The sequence below is a fragment of the Emys orbicularis genome, chromosome 2 (genome assembly GCF_028017835.1).
Source record: "Emys orbicularis isolate rEmyOrb1 chromosome 2, rEmyOrb1.hap1, whole genome shotgun sequence".
Lineage (NCBI taxonomy): Eukaryota > Metazoa > Chordata > Testudines > Emydidae > Emys > Emys orbicularis.
The window spans coordinates 140524594-140538877 of record NC_088684.1 but is presented as its reverse complement, the minus strand read 5'-3'; the positions used below and the strand labels follow the sequence as shown (position 1 = coordinate 140538877).

General features: G+C 46.9%; 1 protein-coding gene across 3 annotated transcripts in view; it reads right to left on the bottom strand.

The window, feature by feature from the left end:
• Positions 1-2940: 2940 nt before the first annotated feature.
• The window catches only part of ARHGAP25 (Rho GTPase activating protein 25), a 62809-nt gene continuing 51465 nt past the window's right edge, over positions 2941-14284 (bottom strand). For 2 of the 3 annotated variants that reach the window (XM_065398215.1, XM_065398214.1), the window contains exons 7-11: positions 13640-13761; positions 12612-12796; positions 7402-7417; positions 4903-5500; positions 2941-3180 (exon numbers count right to left, since the gene is read on the bottom strand). In XM_065398215.1, coding sequence (XP_065254287.1) covers positions 2970-3180; positions 4903-5500; positions 7402-7417; positions 12612-12796; positions 13640-13761 — 1132 coding nt within the window. In that variant the 3' untranslated portion in view covers positions 2941-2969. Of the gene's footprint in view, positions 3181-4902; positions 5505-7401; positions 7418-12593; positions 12797-13639; positions 13762-14284 lie in introns of all 3 variants that reach the window. The other variant, XM_065398213.1, reaches the window with a different exon arrangement.

Here is a 14284-nt window from a genome sequence, read left to right as displayed (position 1 = left end):
AACTTGAGCCAAACTTTTGAGCCAATGAGGTCAGATGACTGCAGCACCATTGACTATACAGTACATGGGGCACCCAGCCGACTGCAATGGAGCTACACCTTGCGACGCCACACCTCATCCCTTTTCATGTCCATTAAGGCACTAGTCCAGGGATCGGCAACCTTTGGCACGCGGCCCATCAGGGAAATCCGCTGGCAGGCCGGGACAGTTTGTTTACCTGCAGCATCCGCAGGTTTGGCCGATCGCAGCTCCCACCGGCCGCGGTTCACCGTCCCAAGCCAATGGGGGCTGCGGGAAACGGCGCAGGCCAAGGGATGTGCTGGCCACCGCTTCCCGCAGCCCCCTGGAACAGTGAACCGCGGCCAGTGGGAGCTGAGATCAGCCGAACCTGCGGACACTGCAGGTAAACAAACTGTCCCGGCCTGCCAGCGGATTTCCCTGATGGGCCGCGTGCCAAAGGTTGCTGATCCCTACACTAGTCTGAGGTGCATTTTTGTACTGTGGGTAAGTTCTATGGCCCGTGTTATGCAGAAGGTCAGACTAGAGGACCACAGTGGTCCTTTCTTGCCTTTTAATCTTTAGGTCTATGTATGAATCATTCCCATGTCTGAATGTCCAATGAAAGAACGGGTTTTCTTGCAAATGTATTGACTTGATTCCTAATCTGAAGCTTACAGCAGTGACAGAGCCCTGTGAACTCCTAGCCAGGAGGAACTGGGCTGCCTGTGAGAGACCCACTGGTGGTAAGCAGAAAAAGAAGCAGCCACAGCAACAAGCAGCCGAGCCAATACCACAAGGCCTTAGGGCTGAATCGTTCAGTCCTTAAATTGAGTCAGTGAACATGTTGTCTGCAGAAGACAGCCCTGAGGTTCTAATTCTGATCTGAACTGCACACTGGTGTAAATCAGGAGTTGCGCCAGTTTAAATGAGAGATGAACCCAGCCTTTACGCTGCATTTTCCGCACCCTAGCCTGTCACCATGGTAAAAAATAAAGTGAAACCATATATAAGTTCAGAACTGTTAAACTGCAGAGAAGTCTCTCAGGGGAAATGGTGCAGGCCCCACTGGCTGAGCTAGTTAAGGTTGTAGGTCACCCTTTGTATTAAAGTTCCAGTCAAGTACGTAAAATGTTGTTATAGAGAGGAGGGTGATAAATTGTTCTCCTTATCCACTGAGGACAGGACAAGAATTAATGGATTTAAATTGCAGCAAGGGCGGTTTAGGTTGGACATTAGGAAAAACTTCCTAATTGTGAAGGTAGTTAAGCACTGGAACAAATTACCTAGGGGGGTTGTGGAATCTCCATCATTGGAGGTTTTTAAGAACAGGTTAGACCAGTGTTTCCCAAACTTGTTTAGGGAAAGCCCCTGGCGGGCCGGGCCAGTTTGTTTACCTGCCGCGTCCGCAGGTTCGGCCAATCGCAGCTCCCACTGGCCGCAGTTCGCTGCTCCAGGCCAATGGGAGCTGCGCTGGCCGCCGCTTCCAGCAGCTCCCATTGGCCTGAAGCAGCAAACCGCGGCCAGTGGGAGCCGCGATCGGCCGAACCTGCGGACGCGGCAGGTAAACAAACCGGCCCGGCCTGCCAGGGGCTTTCCCTAAACAAGCAGCGTCCCAAATTTGGGAAACACTGGGTTAGACAAACACCTGTCAGGGATGGTCTAGATCAGGAGTAGTCAATAGGTGGACTGCGAGCCAAATCCAGACACCAGATGTTTTTGAACGGACTCCGAAATCTATATATTTACTTATTATTATTTTTTTATTATTATTTTCTCTGGAATCTGGACCCTGACTATACCTTGACCAAGAAATTTGCATCTTGACAAAAAATAATTGACTACTCCTGGTCTAGATAATATTTAGTCCTACCTCAGTGCAGGGGACTGGACTAAGATTGTATCAAGATCTCTTCCAGTCCTCAATTTCTATGATTCTGTGAGTTATAAATGGTTTGTGAATGGTTAATAAATGACATTATAAGCAGGTTACATGTGTTATAGATGGTTATAAGCACATTATTAGCATGTTATGTTTATAAGCAATCTATTGGCCTATTGGAGTCCACAGCAATCTAAAATGATTGACTAACCATTTATTAAAACAACAGTTATGATTTATTAACCTGTTATAGACTATTTATAAATGGAACCTTAATATAAAGTGTGACAGGTACAATATACTCTGGGGAACAATTGTGCACTGGACTTCTGAGGTGGAGGGGTGCATAAGGTGATCTAGTTGGTTTTATCCATCTTTTTGACAGCAATACTAAAATGTAGACTTTATTCTGAAAACTGTAATTTCACTCAACCTAGGAGTAGAAGATGGAGAAAAAGGATTTAACCGTAGGGTGCAGTACAATGTCCAACTAAACTCAAAGCAGTCACCAATTTGTAAGTCAAGCTCTTACAAATTCCTGGTTCCAGTTTTTCAATGTTATTTTTGTTCCCCTCTGAGAAACTTAAAAACCATCAGTCCTTTCTCCCAGGACGAGTGTTATCACCCTTCAGGCCAGGGAACTGGTGTGTGACAGACAGATTCTTTCAGGGCCACTGTGAATGGGCATCATGTACAATCAGCACGTGGAACTCCCTGCCACATGGTATTATTCACGCCAAGTGTTTAGCAGAATTCAAAAAATTATTGGCCATGTATATGGATAACATGAACAGAGTAGGATTAAAAAAAAACAAAAAGAGAGTTTTGAAAAGGATGTAAACCCTCCTACTTCAGGGCATAAACAAACCTCTCACTACTTGAGGTCGGGAAGGAACTTTCCCTAGAGGAAGATTAACCTGTAGGGCTCCTTACACCCTCCTCTGAAGCAGCTGGTGCTGGCCATTCACAGCAACAGAATTCTGGACAAGAGAGACCCCTGGTTCAATCCAGTCTGGCAATTCCTATCTGAAGGGGGAGGATAATCCATCGTGCAGCTGTACTCCACGTGTGCACATCCAGGTCCGTTCTCTTATTTTCTTTTGTCCCTGGGATTACTCATGGATTTGACAAAGTCCTGGATCTCCTGCTCCAGCACCTTGTTCCTCTTCTCAATGTCTTCCCGTGAGCGCTCCACATTCTGAAGCTTCAGTTCCAGCACCGCAAACTTCTTCTTCTCTTTCTCGATCTCTTCATTCAGTCGCACCACTTTGGCCCAGACTTCGTAGTTCTCCTTCTGGAGGCTGCAATGGGAAGGACAGGGGACAGTCCTGGAAGGTCATCATGTGGCTCCTGGTAGTTCATACCTCCACGTCATTCAGCAATACAATACTTGGCAGTGCTACCCTGAATGATGCACAGCCTCATTACACAATCCCATAACACTTTGTCATGTCCAATGAATCCATAGCAACTAAAAAGCTCTGGGCATAATTATGAGCCAGATTGTGTCTACTGGCTACAGACCTGTACTGGAGGTGGGGCACAGCTCCAGTGACCTAAAGGAGCTTTGCTGCACTATAGAGGTCTACCATAGTGGTTTTCGACCTTTTTTCATTTGCGGACCCCTTTGGAAATTTTGAATAGAGGTGCGGACCCCTTTGGAAATCTGTTGTCTATATATAGCTGAAATCTGTTCAGTCAGTTTTCAGTCTAAGTCTTTTGCTGACCCTTTAGACATAGTGGGATCTGCAGACCACAGGTTGAAAACCACTGGCCTAGCATGTTCTCCCCTTCACTGGCAGCAGCAGGGATGAATGGAGCTGTGAGTTCAGGGTGTCTATGGGTCACTAGAAAGGGATGCGGTTATGTCTGGTCCTTACAAAGGGGACAAAAAGGATGGGAGGGGCAAAGATACATGTACCCTCCTCTGCTCTTGCAAGCTCACAAAGGGGCCTGCGGCACTGGGGCCCTATAGATGGGACCCAACTAGAGCTGGTCGGGTATTTTTCAATGAAACTTTTTTTGCTGGAAAATGCCAGTTTGGCAAAAACTGAAACTTTTCTTGGGAAAAGGTGAGTTTCGACAATTTCTTGACTCAAAACATTTTTGAAGCAAAGTTTAGAAGGTGTCGACACGTCCCATTTTGGTCAAAATAAAAACAAAACCTTTAGAAATTATCAAAACAAAACATTTGAGATTGACCTGATCTAAAAAAAAAAAAAAAAACAGATTATCGGTTCGTGAAAATTTTCACAGTTTTGACTTTTCATCCCAATTTCGGATCTCAATTTGGGACAAGAAAAATTTCCAAAAATCTCAATTTTTTTGTGAAATGGGAAAACTGATTCTCTCCCAGCTTTAGTTTAGCTTTCAGATAAGCTACCCTTAACTCTGCAGAAATTTGGATCCAAATCCAAGTTTCATGGCTGGCCCCTATCTCTAGAATGGCCAAGTCTATAGTAATTAATATTGCCTAATATTAATATGGTAATAATATGATACTAAAGAAACATTAGCAATTACAGCTATATGATAGTGGAGTAACACTAGTAATTAGCAGTATTAATTGTACAATATGATACTGTTGTAATTTAAGTAATCACTACTTCATGATACTATAGTAATACTAGTAATTACTCATGTATAGTATCGATACTATAATAGTATATGATAGCAACCTTTGAAATTACAGAATACTATAGTAATACCAGAAATTAATCTTATATAGTATTAATGCTATCATATATTACAATAAAATCAGTAATTACTACTATATGATGCTATAGTAATACTAGTAATTAACCCTTTATAATATAATACTATAAGAGTGTGAGTTGAGGTTTCACACTCTCCTGAATGCAGCACTGAGAATTATTTACCTTAGAGAGGAGAGGTGGGTGAGGTTATATTTTTTATTGGACCAACTTCCAAAAATCATAATAAAAGCTATTACTCCACCCAACTTGTCATTCTACTATCCTGGGACCAACACATCTACAACAACACTGCAAACCTGCATTTACCTTTTAATTTGGTCTTCATAGTCCTTTTTCTGCATTTCTATTTCTTTTTTCAGCTCCAGGATCACCTTTCGAAGGGACTCCTGGTTCTCCTGACCAGAGCCTGACCAGTCCTCAGCACTGATGTTTGGACCCAATAGTTCCTTTGGCACAAGGTTAGGGCTTTGGTTTGCTAACAAATCTTTCTTGGAGCCGCTGCTTGCTGTGCTGAGAGGGCTAGTACAAGCGCTCTCCCCACTCTCTGCCTGGCAGGTAGGGACATTGTCATAGGTTGAAGTCCGGTGAATGTCGAGCAGCTTAAAAAGATCTTGAGACAATGTTCTTTTGTGTCCATCCGTCGGGGAAGTAGGAGAGAACTGACTTCCTGAAGTTGTCCAAAAGTCATTGCTGAATATGTCATTTTTATCGCTGCTGGCTTTCTCCCCCTGAGAGGAAGCAGTTAGGAAGGATTTCCTGTTAGGAAGGGTCTGAGTTCTTTTCCTGGACTGTATTTTCCACATTTCCAACATATCTTTGGGTTGGTTTACATCATTATCTTCGAGAGATGCGCCCAGCCTGACCGCAGCTCCAGAGGAAGTGGGACTGCCAGTATCTAGGTCATCTCTCTGAAAATAGAGCCAAGAACATTAGAAAGTAATTTCATTTTCATTCACACACAGTACAGATGCACACTGTGGTGACAAAAATAAAGCCACGCTTTATATTCAAGTTAATTTATAACTCGTTAAGAAATGATGAGTGCATTGTAAGTAGGGCTGTGTGACAAAGTTCCTCCTCTATCTTGGTGGGTCCTGCGCTTATTGGCGGATTTTCTTGCCTCAGAGATTCACCATGTGGGTTTCCCCTCTGGAAAAACCCACGGTCCAGGTCAATTGGGAGGTTTGGGGGGAACCTGGGCCTGCCCTCTACTCCGGGTTCCAGCCCAGGGCCCTGTGGACTGCAGCTGTCTATAGTGCCTCCTGTAACAGCTGCATGACAGCTACAACTCCCTGGGCTACTTCCCCATGGCCTCCTCCAAACACCTTCCTTATTCTCACCACAGGACATTCCTCCTGGTGTCTGATAACGCTTGTGCTCTTCAGTCCTCCAGCAGCACACCCTCTCACTCTCAGCTCCTTGCGCCTCTTGCTCCCAGCTCCTCACACTCGCACCACAAACTGAAGTAAGCTCCTTTTAAAACCCAGGTTCCCTGATTAGCCTGCCTTAATTGATTCTAGCAGCTTCTTCTTAATTGGCTCCAGGTGTCCTAATTAGCCTGCCTGCCTTAACTGGTTCTCGCAGGTTCCTGATTACTCTAGTGCAGCCCCTGCTCTGGTCACTCAGGGAACAGAAAACTACTCATCCAGTGACCAGTATATTTGCCCTCTACCAGACTCCTGTACCCCACTGGTCTGGGTCTGTCACATATCCCTCCCCCCTGCTCAACGCCAAGGGGTTGGGCAGCTTGGGACGCCAGACAGTGCACACGTGACAAGCCATCGGCATTGCCATGATGGCTCCCTGCTCTGTGTTGCACACAGAACTGGAAAGGTTGGAGGGATAAGAACCATCTGGTCACCCTTGTGTTCTTCTCCTTGTTCCGCTGCATCCATTGAAGAGGGGCATGGTCGGTCACGAGGACAAATCTGCGCCCAAGCAGGTAGTAGCGCAATGTTTCCATGGCCCATTTTACAGCGAGGCATTCTCTCTCCACCACTGCATATTTTTGTTCCCTTGGAAGGAGTTTCCGACTGAGGTATAGAATTGGGTGTTCCTCCTCCCCGACCATCTCTGATAGAACGGCCCCCAACCCTACTTCTGATGCATCCATCTGCAGGATAAACTCCTTGGTGAAATCAGGGGCTATCAGTACGGGGTTACTGCAGAGGACAGTCTGTAGGTTTGTGAATGCTTCCTCTGCTGCGTCAGACCATCTCACCAGATCAGGCTTTCACTAGGTCTGTCAGGGGGCTTGCCCTTGTGGCAAAGTGGGGGATAAATCGTCGGTAATACCCCACCACACCTAGGAACGCCTGGACTTGTTTCTTGCGACTTGGTCGGGGCCAATTTTGGATGGCCTCTAACTTGTTCACTTGGGGTTTTACCAGACCTTTTCCCACAATGTAGCCAAGATATTTGGCCTCTGTAAACCCTATAGCGCACTTGGCAGGGTTTGCTGTAAGGCCAGCTCGCCTGAAGGTATCGAGGACTGCCTCCACCTTCTCCAGGTGGGTTTCCCAGTCTGGGGTATGAATGACCACATCGTCCAAGTAGGCAGCAGCATAACTGTTATGTGGGCGTAATAGCTTGTCCATGAGGCGCTGGAAGGTAGCTGGGGTCCCATGTAGTCCAAAAGGGAGGACAGTATATTGAAAAAGACCCTCTGGTGTAGAGAACGCAGTCTTTTCCTTTGCGTCTTCTGCAAGGGGAATCTGCCAGTACCCCTTTGTCAAGTCTAGGATAGTCAAGTACCAGGCATTACCCAGACGGTCCACTAGCTCATCTATGCAAGGTATGGGGTACGCGTCGAACTGGGATACTTCGTTTAGTCGCCGGAAGTCGTTGCAAAATCTTGTGGTGCCATCAGGTTTGGGCACCAGCACGATTGGGCTGGACCACTGACTGTGGGATTCTTCGATGATCCCCAACTCCAGCATTTTTTTTACTTCTGCTTTTATTTCCTCCCTTTTTGTTGCTGGCACCCGATAGGGCCTCATTGTTACTCTGGCCCCAGGGTTCGTGACGATGTGGTGATATGTCTCGGTTGTTCGACCCGGTTTTGTCGAGAACACATCTTGGTTCTGGAAGATCATCTCAGACACCTCATTCTTCTGGTCTGGTGTTAAATCGGGAGACACTCTCACCTGTTTGGAAGGCTTGTTTTCCTGGGTTAGGTCTTTTTGGACCGTTGTGCATGCCTCTTGTGCATGCCAGGGTTTCAGAAGGTTAACGTGATAAATCTGTTCTTGTTTTCTGCGTCCTGGCTGCCGCACCTTGTAGGTTACTTCCCCCACGGGTTCAACCACCTCATAGGGCCCCTGCCATTGGGCCAGAAGCTTGCTTTCTGCCGTGGGTACCAACACCATAACCCGATCCCTTGGTTGGAACTGTCGCACTTTTGCCTGGCGATTATAATGGGTTCGCTGGGCCTCCTGTGCCTTCTCCAAATGTTCCTGTACAATAGGGGTAATCCAGGCTATCCGGTCTTGCATCTGCATTACATACTCTATTATATTTGTCCCCTCATTGGGTTCCTCTTCCCAGATCTCTTTGGCGATATCTAGTATGCCACGGGGGTGACGCCCGTATAATAACTCTAAGGGGGAAAACACAGTTGAGGCCTGAGGTACCTCCCGGATAGCAAACATAAGGTAGGGTAGTAGGGTGTCCCAATCCTTCCCGTCCCGACTTACCACCTTCCTTATCATAGCCTTGAGGGTTTGGTTAAACCTTTCTACCAACCCATCAGTCTGCGGATGGTAGACCGAAGTTCTCAGGGTATGTATATGGAGCAGCGTACAGAGGTCCTTCATTAGCTTCAACATAAATGGGGTTCCTTGGTCGGTTAATATCTCCTTTGGTAGCCCCATTTGGGCAAAGATCCCCACCAGCTCTTTGGCTATAGTTTTAGAGGCCGTGTTCCGCAGGGGGACGGCTTCTGGGTAGCGAGTAGCATAGTCCAAAACAACAAGTATATATTGGTGGCCCCACGCCGTCTTTTCCAGGGGTCCCACTAGGTCCATGGCTATTCGCTCGAAGGGGACCTCTATGATGGGAAGGGGTACTAAAGGTGCCCTCAAGTGGGGACGGGGACTGTGCAGCTGACACTCCGGGCAGGAGGCACAGTACCTCCGCACTTCTTCATGTACTCCGGGCCAGAAGAACCGTCGTAGGACTTGTGCCAGGGTCTTCTCTACCCCAAAAGGCCCCCCAAAAAGATGACTATGAGCAAGACTTAATACAGCGTTCCGGTGTTTTTGAGGTACTAGGATCTGCTGTACCTTCTGCCCTTGTACTGGTGCAACCCGGTATAAGAGATCCTTTTTCATTATGAAGTAGGGTCCTGGTCCCTGGGTTTTCCCTTCCACGGGGACCCCATCTATTTCAGTCACCTCCTTCCTAATGTTGTCATACTTTGGGTCTTCTGCCTGGTCCCGTCCAAAATTTCCTCTCCCGGGGCTAATCTGCCCAAGATCTAGGGGCCCAGTCTCTGTTGCCTCTACTGGTTCAGAAGCATTAGGGTGGGGGTCAGACTCAGGTGCTTCTCCCTCCTGCGTGGCCTCCTTTTCAGCTGCGCGGGTCCGCCTACCTACAAGAGCGATCCTCTGGCTTTGGGTCAGTATTCGGGTTCCCAAGGCCGTACCTGCCCTTCTTTCCCTTTTTGTCTTTCTACCTTGTCTGGGAGTGGAGAACAAATCTGGGGATATTTCAGAGAAGATTGGGGGTTGACAGTCTGCTGTGGATGCCTCACCAATTTTAGGGTCCCCATCTTTCTCCAATCCCCCTACTGGGAGTAAGTTTCCAAACTCTGGGAAGTCCCTCCCTATGAGCACCAGGTATGGGAATTTAGGGACTACACCTGCTGCTACCTCAGTAGTGTTCCCTTGGATCTCGATTTTTACTGGGATGGTGGGGTAGTAACTAACTGTCCCATGGACACATGTTATCCCCGTACGTTTAGCCTGCAGCAGCTGACTACGCTTCACGAGCTTCCCTGAGATAAGCGTGATAGCACTCCCCGAATCAACAAGTGCCGTGGTCCCGACCCCATTTAGTTTCACTGGTCTGGTATACATATGTTGGGTTAGTGAGACCCCCACAAGGTGGATTAGGGAGCATGGATCTGCCCAGTTCCCCAGGTTACACTGCATAGGCTCCTCAGCATTGGGACACTGTGCAGCTATGTGTCCCCACTCCCCGCAGGCATAACATCTGTATGGAGCCCTAGGCGTTCTCCGGTCTCTTGGTTTGGGCAGTCTAACATCACGATCCTCTTCTCCCTCAGTGCTCCGACTCTTTGTGGCCTCTGATGGGCCTTCAGCCTCTCTCTTTCTCCACCTGGGCCCTCCTGGTGGCCCAGTCACCCGAACTTTAGGGCTTGCTGCTGCTAGTTTAACCCGGGGTACCTCTTCCTTAACTTGTCGGGTCAGCTCCCTCGCTGTCCTTCACCTCTCTACCAGGGCGACAACCTCGTCATAGGTGGAGGGTTCGTTCTGGCTTACCCAGGCACGAAGGTCTGGTGGTAGTCCCCTCATGTATCGGTCGATTACCAGAACCGCTAGTATCTCTTCCGGACTCCGGGACTCTGTTTGCAACCACTTTCGTGCGAGATGGATGAGGTCATACAGTTGGGACCGCGGGATTTTGTCTTCCCGGTACCTCCAACCGTGATACTGCTGGGCCCGCACTGCTGTCATTACCCCAGATCTGGCCAGGATCTCTGCTTTCAGCTGGGGGTAGTCTGCCGCAGCCTCTTCAGGCAGATCATGGTAGGCCTTCTGGGCCTCCCCACACAGGAATGGGGCAAGGATGCCAGACCACTGATCTCGAGGCCAGGCCTCCCGTAGGGCTGTCCTCTCAAAGGCCAGAAGGTATGCCTCTACATCATCCTCCCATGTCATTTTCTGCAGCCAATGGCTGGCCCGTATGAGCCGCGTCCCATCATGGCCGCAATTCAGCTCTGTAAGGGACTTTACCTGGTTTACCAGTTCCCGCAACATAGCTCGGTCTTGAGCAGCCTGGTCCATCAACAGGCAATTAGTCTCTTGCTGCAGCCACCCTGCCTCCTGTTGGGCGGCTGCCTGGACACGGGTAGCCTCCTGCTGGGCCGCCGTAGCTTGTATCAGTGCCCGCACTACGTCATCCATTGTGGTGAAAAAAAATAAACCCTCTCCCTATTTTTTTGTTTTGTTGTTGTTGTTTTTTCTAAATCACCCTCCTTCCGCCGTGCTGTGCACCCCAAGATCCCACCCCTGACACCAGTGTGACGAAGTTCCTCCTCTATCTTGGTGGGTACTGCGCTTATTGGCGGATTTTCTTGCCTCAGAGATTCACCATGTGGGTTTCCCCTCTGGAAAAACCCACGGTCCAGGTCAATTGGGAGGTTTGGGGGGAACCTGGGCCTGCCCTCTACTCCGGGTTCCAGCCCAGGGCCCTGTGGACTGCAGCTGTCTATAGTGCCTCCTGTAACAGCTGCATGACAGCTACAACTCCCTGGGCTACTTCCCCATGGCCTCCTCCAAACACCTTCCTTATTCTCACCACAGGACATTCCTCCTGGTGTCTGATAACGCTTGTGCTCTTCAGTCCTCCAGCAGCACACCCTCTCACTCTCAGCTCCTTGCGCCTCTTGCTCCCAGCTCCTCACACTCGCACCACAAACTGAAGTAAGCTCCTTTTAAAACCCAGGTTCCCTGATTAGCCTGCCTTAATTGATTCTAGCAGCTTCTTCTTAATTGGCTCCAGGTGTCCTAATTAGCCTGCCTGCCTTAACTGGTTCTAGCACAGGTTCCTGATTACTCTAGTGCAGCCCCTGCTCTGGTCACTCAGGGAACAGAAAACTACTCATCCAGTGACCAGTATATTTGCCCTCTACCAGACTGCAGTACCCCACTGGTCTGGGTCTGTCACAGGCTGGTAAAAAAAATGTCCATCAAAGGATTTTCTCTGGAAAAGTGGGTTTTCCACTGAATTAAAATTTCTGTGGAAAGCGTCTGCTTTCAAGGGACAATTTTGACTTCTTATAAAAAAACGAAAACTAATTTTTTTAGTTTTTCAGCCAAAAACCAAAAAATTTTCATCTGAAAAGGTAACTTTTTATTTTTTGCTGAAAACGTTTTGGTTTTCAATTTTTCAATTAAAAGTCTAAATTTTTCATCTAAAAGAAACCCATTTTCCAACTAGATGTAGTTATAGTCATATTACAGGGATGAGTAGTATTTCCTGTAAGCTCATCAGTATGATGGGATTATAGATGGTTATTAGTAAACTCTTGGCCTGTTTGATCCTATAACAAACCATAACAACAGATTAACCATTTATTAAAATGTCCACTAATCATTTACTTACCATTTATTAACTAGTTATCATTTGTACCTTAATATAAAGAGTAATCAAAATATCATATGTGGAAAAAATGTCCTCACTTGCGTTATTAACAATACATATGTTGCATGAAACAATCCTGGTAGGACACCTGAGTTGCTTAAACATTTGTAAGTTGTCAAAATTTCACATTTTGATGACAAAGAAAACCAGAAAAAAAATCAAGAATAATTCTTCCTCCGCCCCCTTTTTTAAAACACCCAGCTCTAGACTGGTAAAATATTTTGAATTTTTGAAATGTATAGAATATTTGTCATCAAAATTTGAATTTTATTTAAAAAATGGGAAAAGTGCAATAATTTTCTTTATTTCCCCCCCCCCTTTTTTTTGACCAGCACTACTTAGTAAATCTTTCCCATCCCTAGAGGCAGTGTTCCCTAGTGATAGAACACTGGACTGTGCCTCAGAAACCTGGATCTTTTCATGGCTCCGCCACTGGCCTACTGGGTGACCATTGGCAAGTCACTTCACCTCTCTGTGCCCCAATTTCCCCACCCGTGCAATGGGGATAATAATACTGACTTCCCCTGTAAAGCACTTTGAGATCCCATGGTTGAAACGTGCTCTAAAAGAGCTGGGAATTATTATTATCTCACAGGATCAAGTCTTACCGTTTGGCCGTGGGTTACAGTGTTTGCCTTGGACGCTGGTGGATCTTCTGCAGCATCCCAGCCCACGGAACTGCGCGGCACTTGGATCTTCTTGGAATCGTTCCTTTGGGCGGGTGGAGAAGGGGGTTCATCTTTTGACACGGGGAAGAGCTTGGCATGGTCACTTATCATCACAGTCATCACTCTCTGGATCTGGGGGGTGCCTGAAATAGAAAAGAGCCACGTTCTACAGCGTGCAGGGAGAACTCATTCATACCATTATTTTAAGTCAGGCACTCAACCCTAAATTCTTTCCTTCCTAGCATTCACTGCACATTATTAAAAAGAGAGTGGAATTTGGGTTTTGTGTGAAATTCTTCCCTGTAAAAATAGTGGGACTTAAGCTTCACTTTCAGTGGTCACCGTTTCTTAGCTCTATGGAGTGAGCAAATCTTACACACCCAAAGCATTTCCCTATTAGTTCTGGTGCATTTGCCCCTTGGCCACAAAGTTCAGTGGAGAGGTCAAAATATCTGGATCATCTTGAATGACTATTTTCCAGAGTTCCCTGTGTGGTTGCAAAGGTATGAAAGAATTCCACATCTTTCTGAGACCTAGAACCTTGCTTACAGAATCACAGAATATCAGGGTTGGAAGGGACCTCAGGAGGTCATGTAGTCCAACCCCCTGCTCAAAGCAGGACCAAACCCCATACAGATTTTTGTCCCAGATCCCTAAATGGTCCCCTCAAGGATTGAGCTCACAACCCTGCGTTTAGCAGGCCAATGCTCAAACCACTGAGCTATCTCTACCCTACCCACCCTTGTATGAATGGAATGCACAATACAAGGGCTGGGTATTATTATTGTAGGGCCATTTGTTGCCTGATTGACCTGCCGTTGTGCTAAGATACCAGGTAGAATGTTTTCTGTCCAGGCAAGATGGCATTTAGGCTTCTATACTGTGTCTGACTTAGGAAGTTCATTGTTTTAATCCTTCGGATACAGTGATCACTTGAATACTGCAAGGGCTGCCTAAGTTAATGGTGTTACAGGATTCCATGTTACCTCTCATAATAACTGCAGGGTCCTCTATCTTCGGCCTGATGAGATTCACTCCAATCACTGTTGCCAGGTTATCCACACTCATCTTGTTGACGCTGGAGTTCAGCTGTATTTCATGTAGGAACCTGCCGGAATCCAAGGGGAAAAATTCCACGTTGGAAAACAAACAGTCTGAAGATAAATCTGTTAAAGGTGTTATAAAAGCCTAATAATCCACACAGCACTTGCTCCAGGCCCCAGGGACAGAAACATAGATACAGGCCCCTTATTATTTCAGAGCACACTGAGGCTTTGTCTTTTAGGCATCTCTACAGAAGCCAAATCTGTCAAGTGGTAAAAGAGTTGTGTCCCCCAAAAAACAAAAAGAAACAAAGATTGGTTTGATCCTTAATGATGTTGCCAAAGGAAAATAAGACAGCAAGCAGGGCTGGGCTGGGGCGAAACTCAACAGTTTCACTATGCAAGCGTTTGGCTAAATATTGTCCTTGCTTCTGACTCTTGTGGATTCAATGTGCTACACATGGGAGTGTACATACAAGGCCAAATTGAGCTCATTGTGGTCAGTAAATTCATAGGTTTTAAAGTGAGAAGGGGGCATTTTGATCACCTGTTCTGTGGATCATCTATTCTGGCGTCCTCTATAACAGT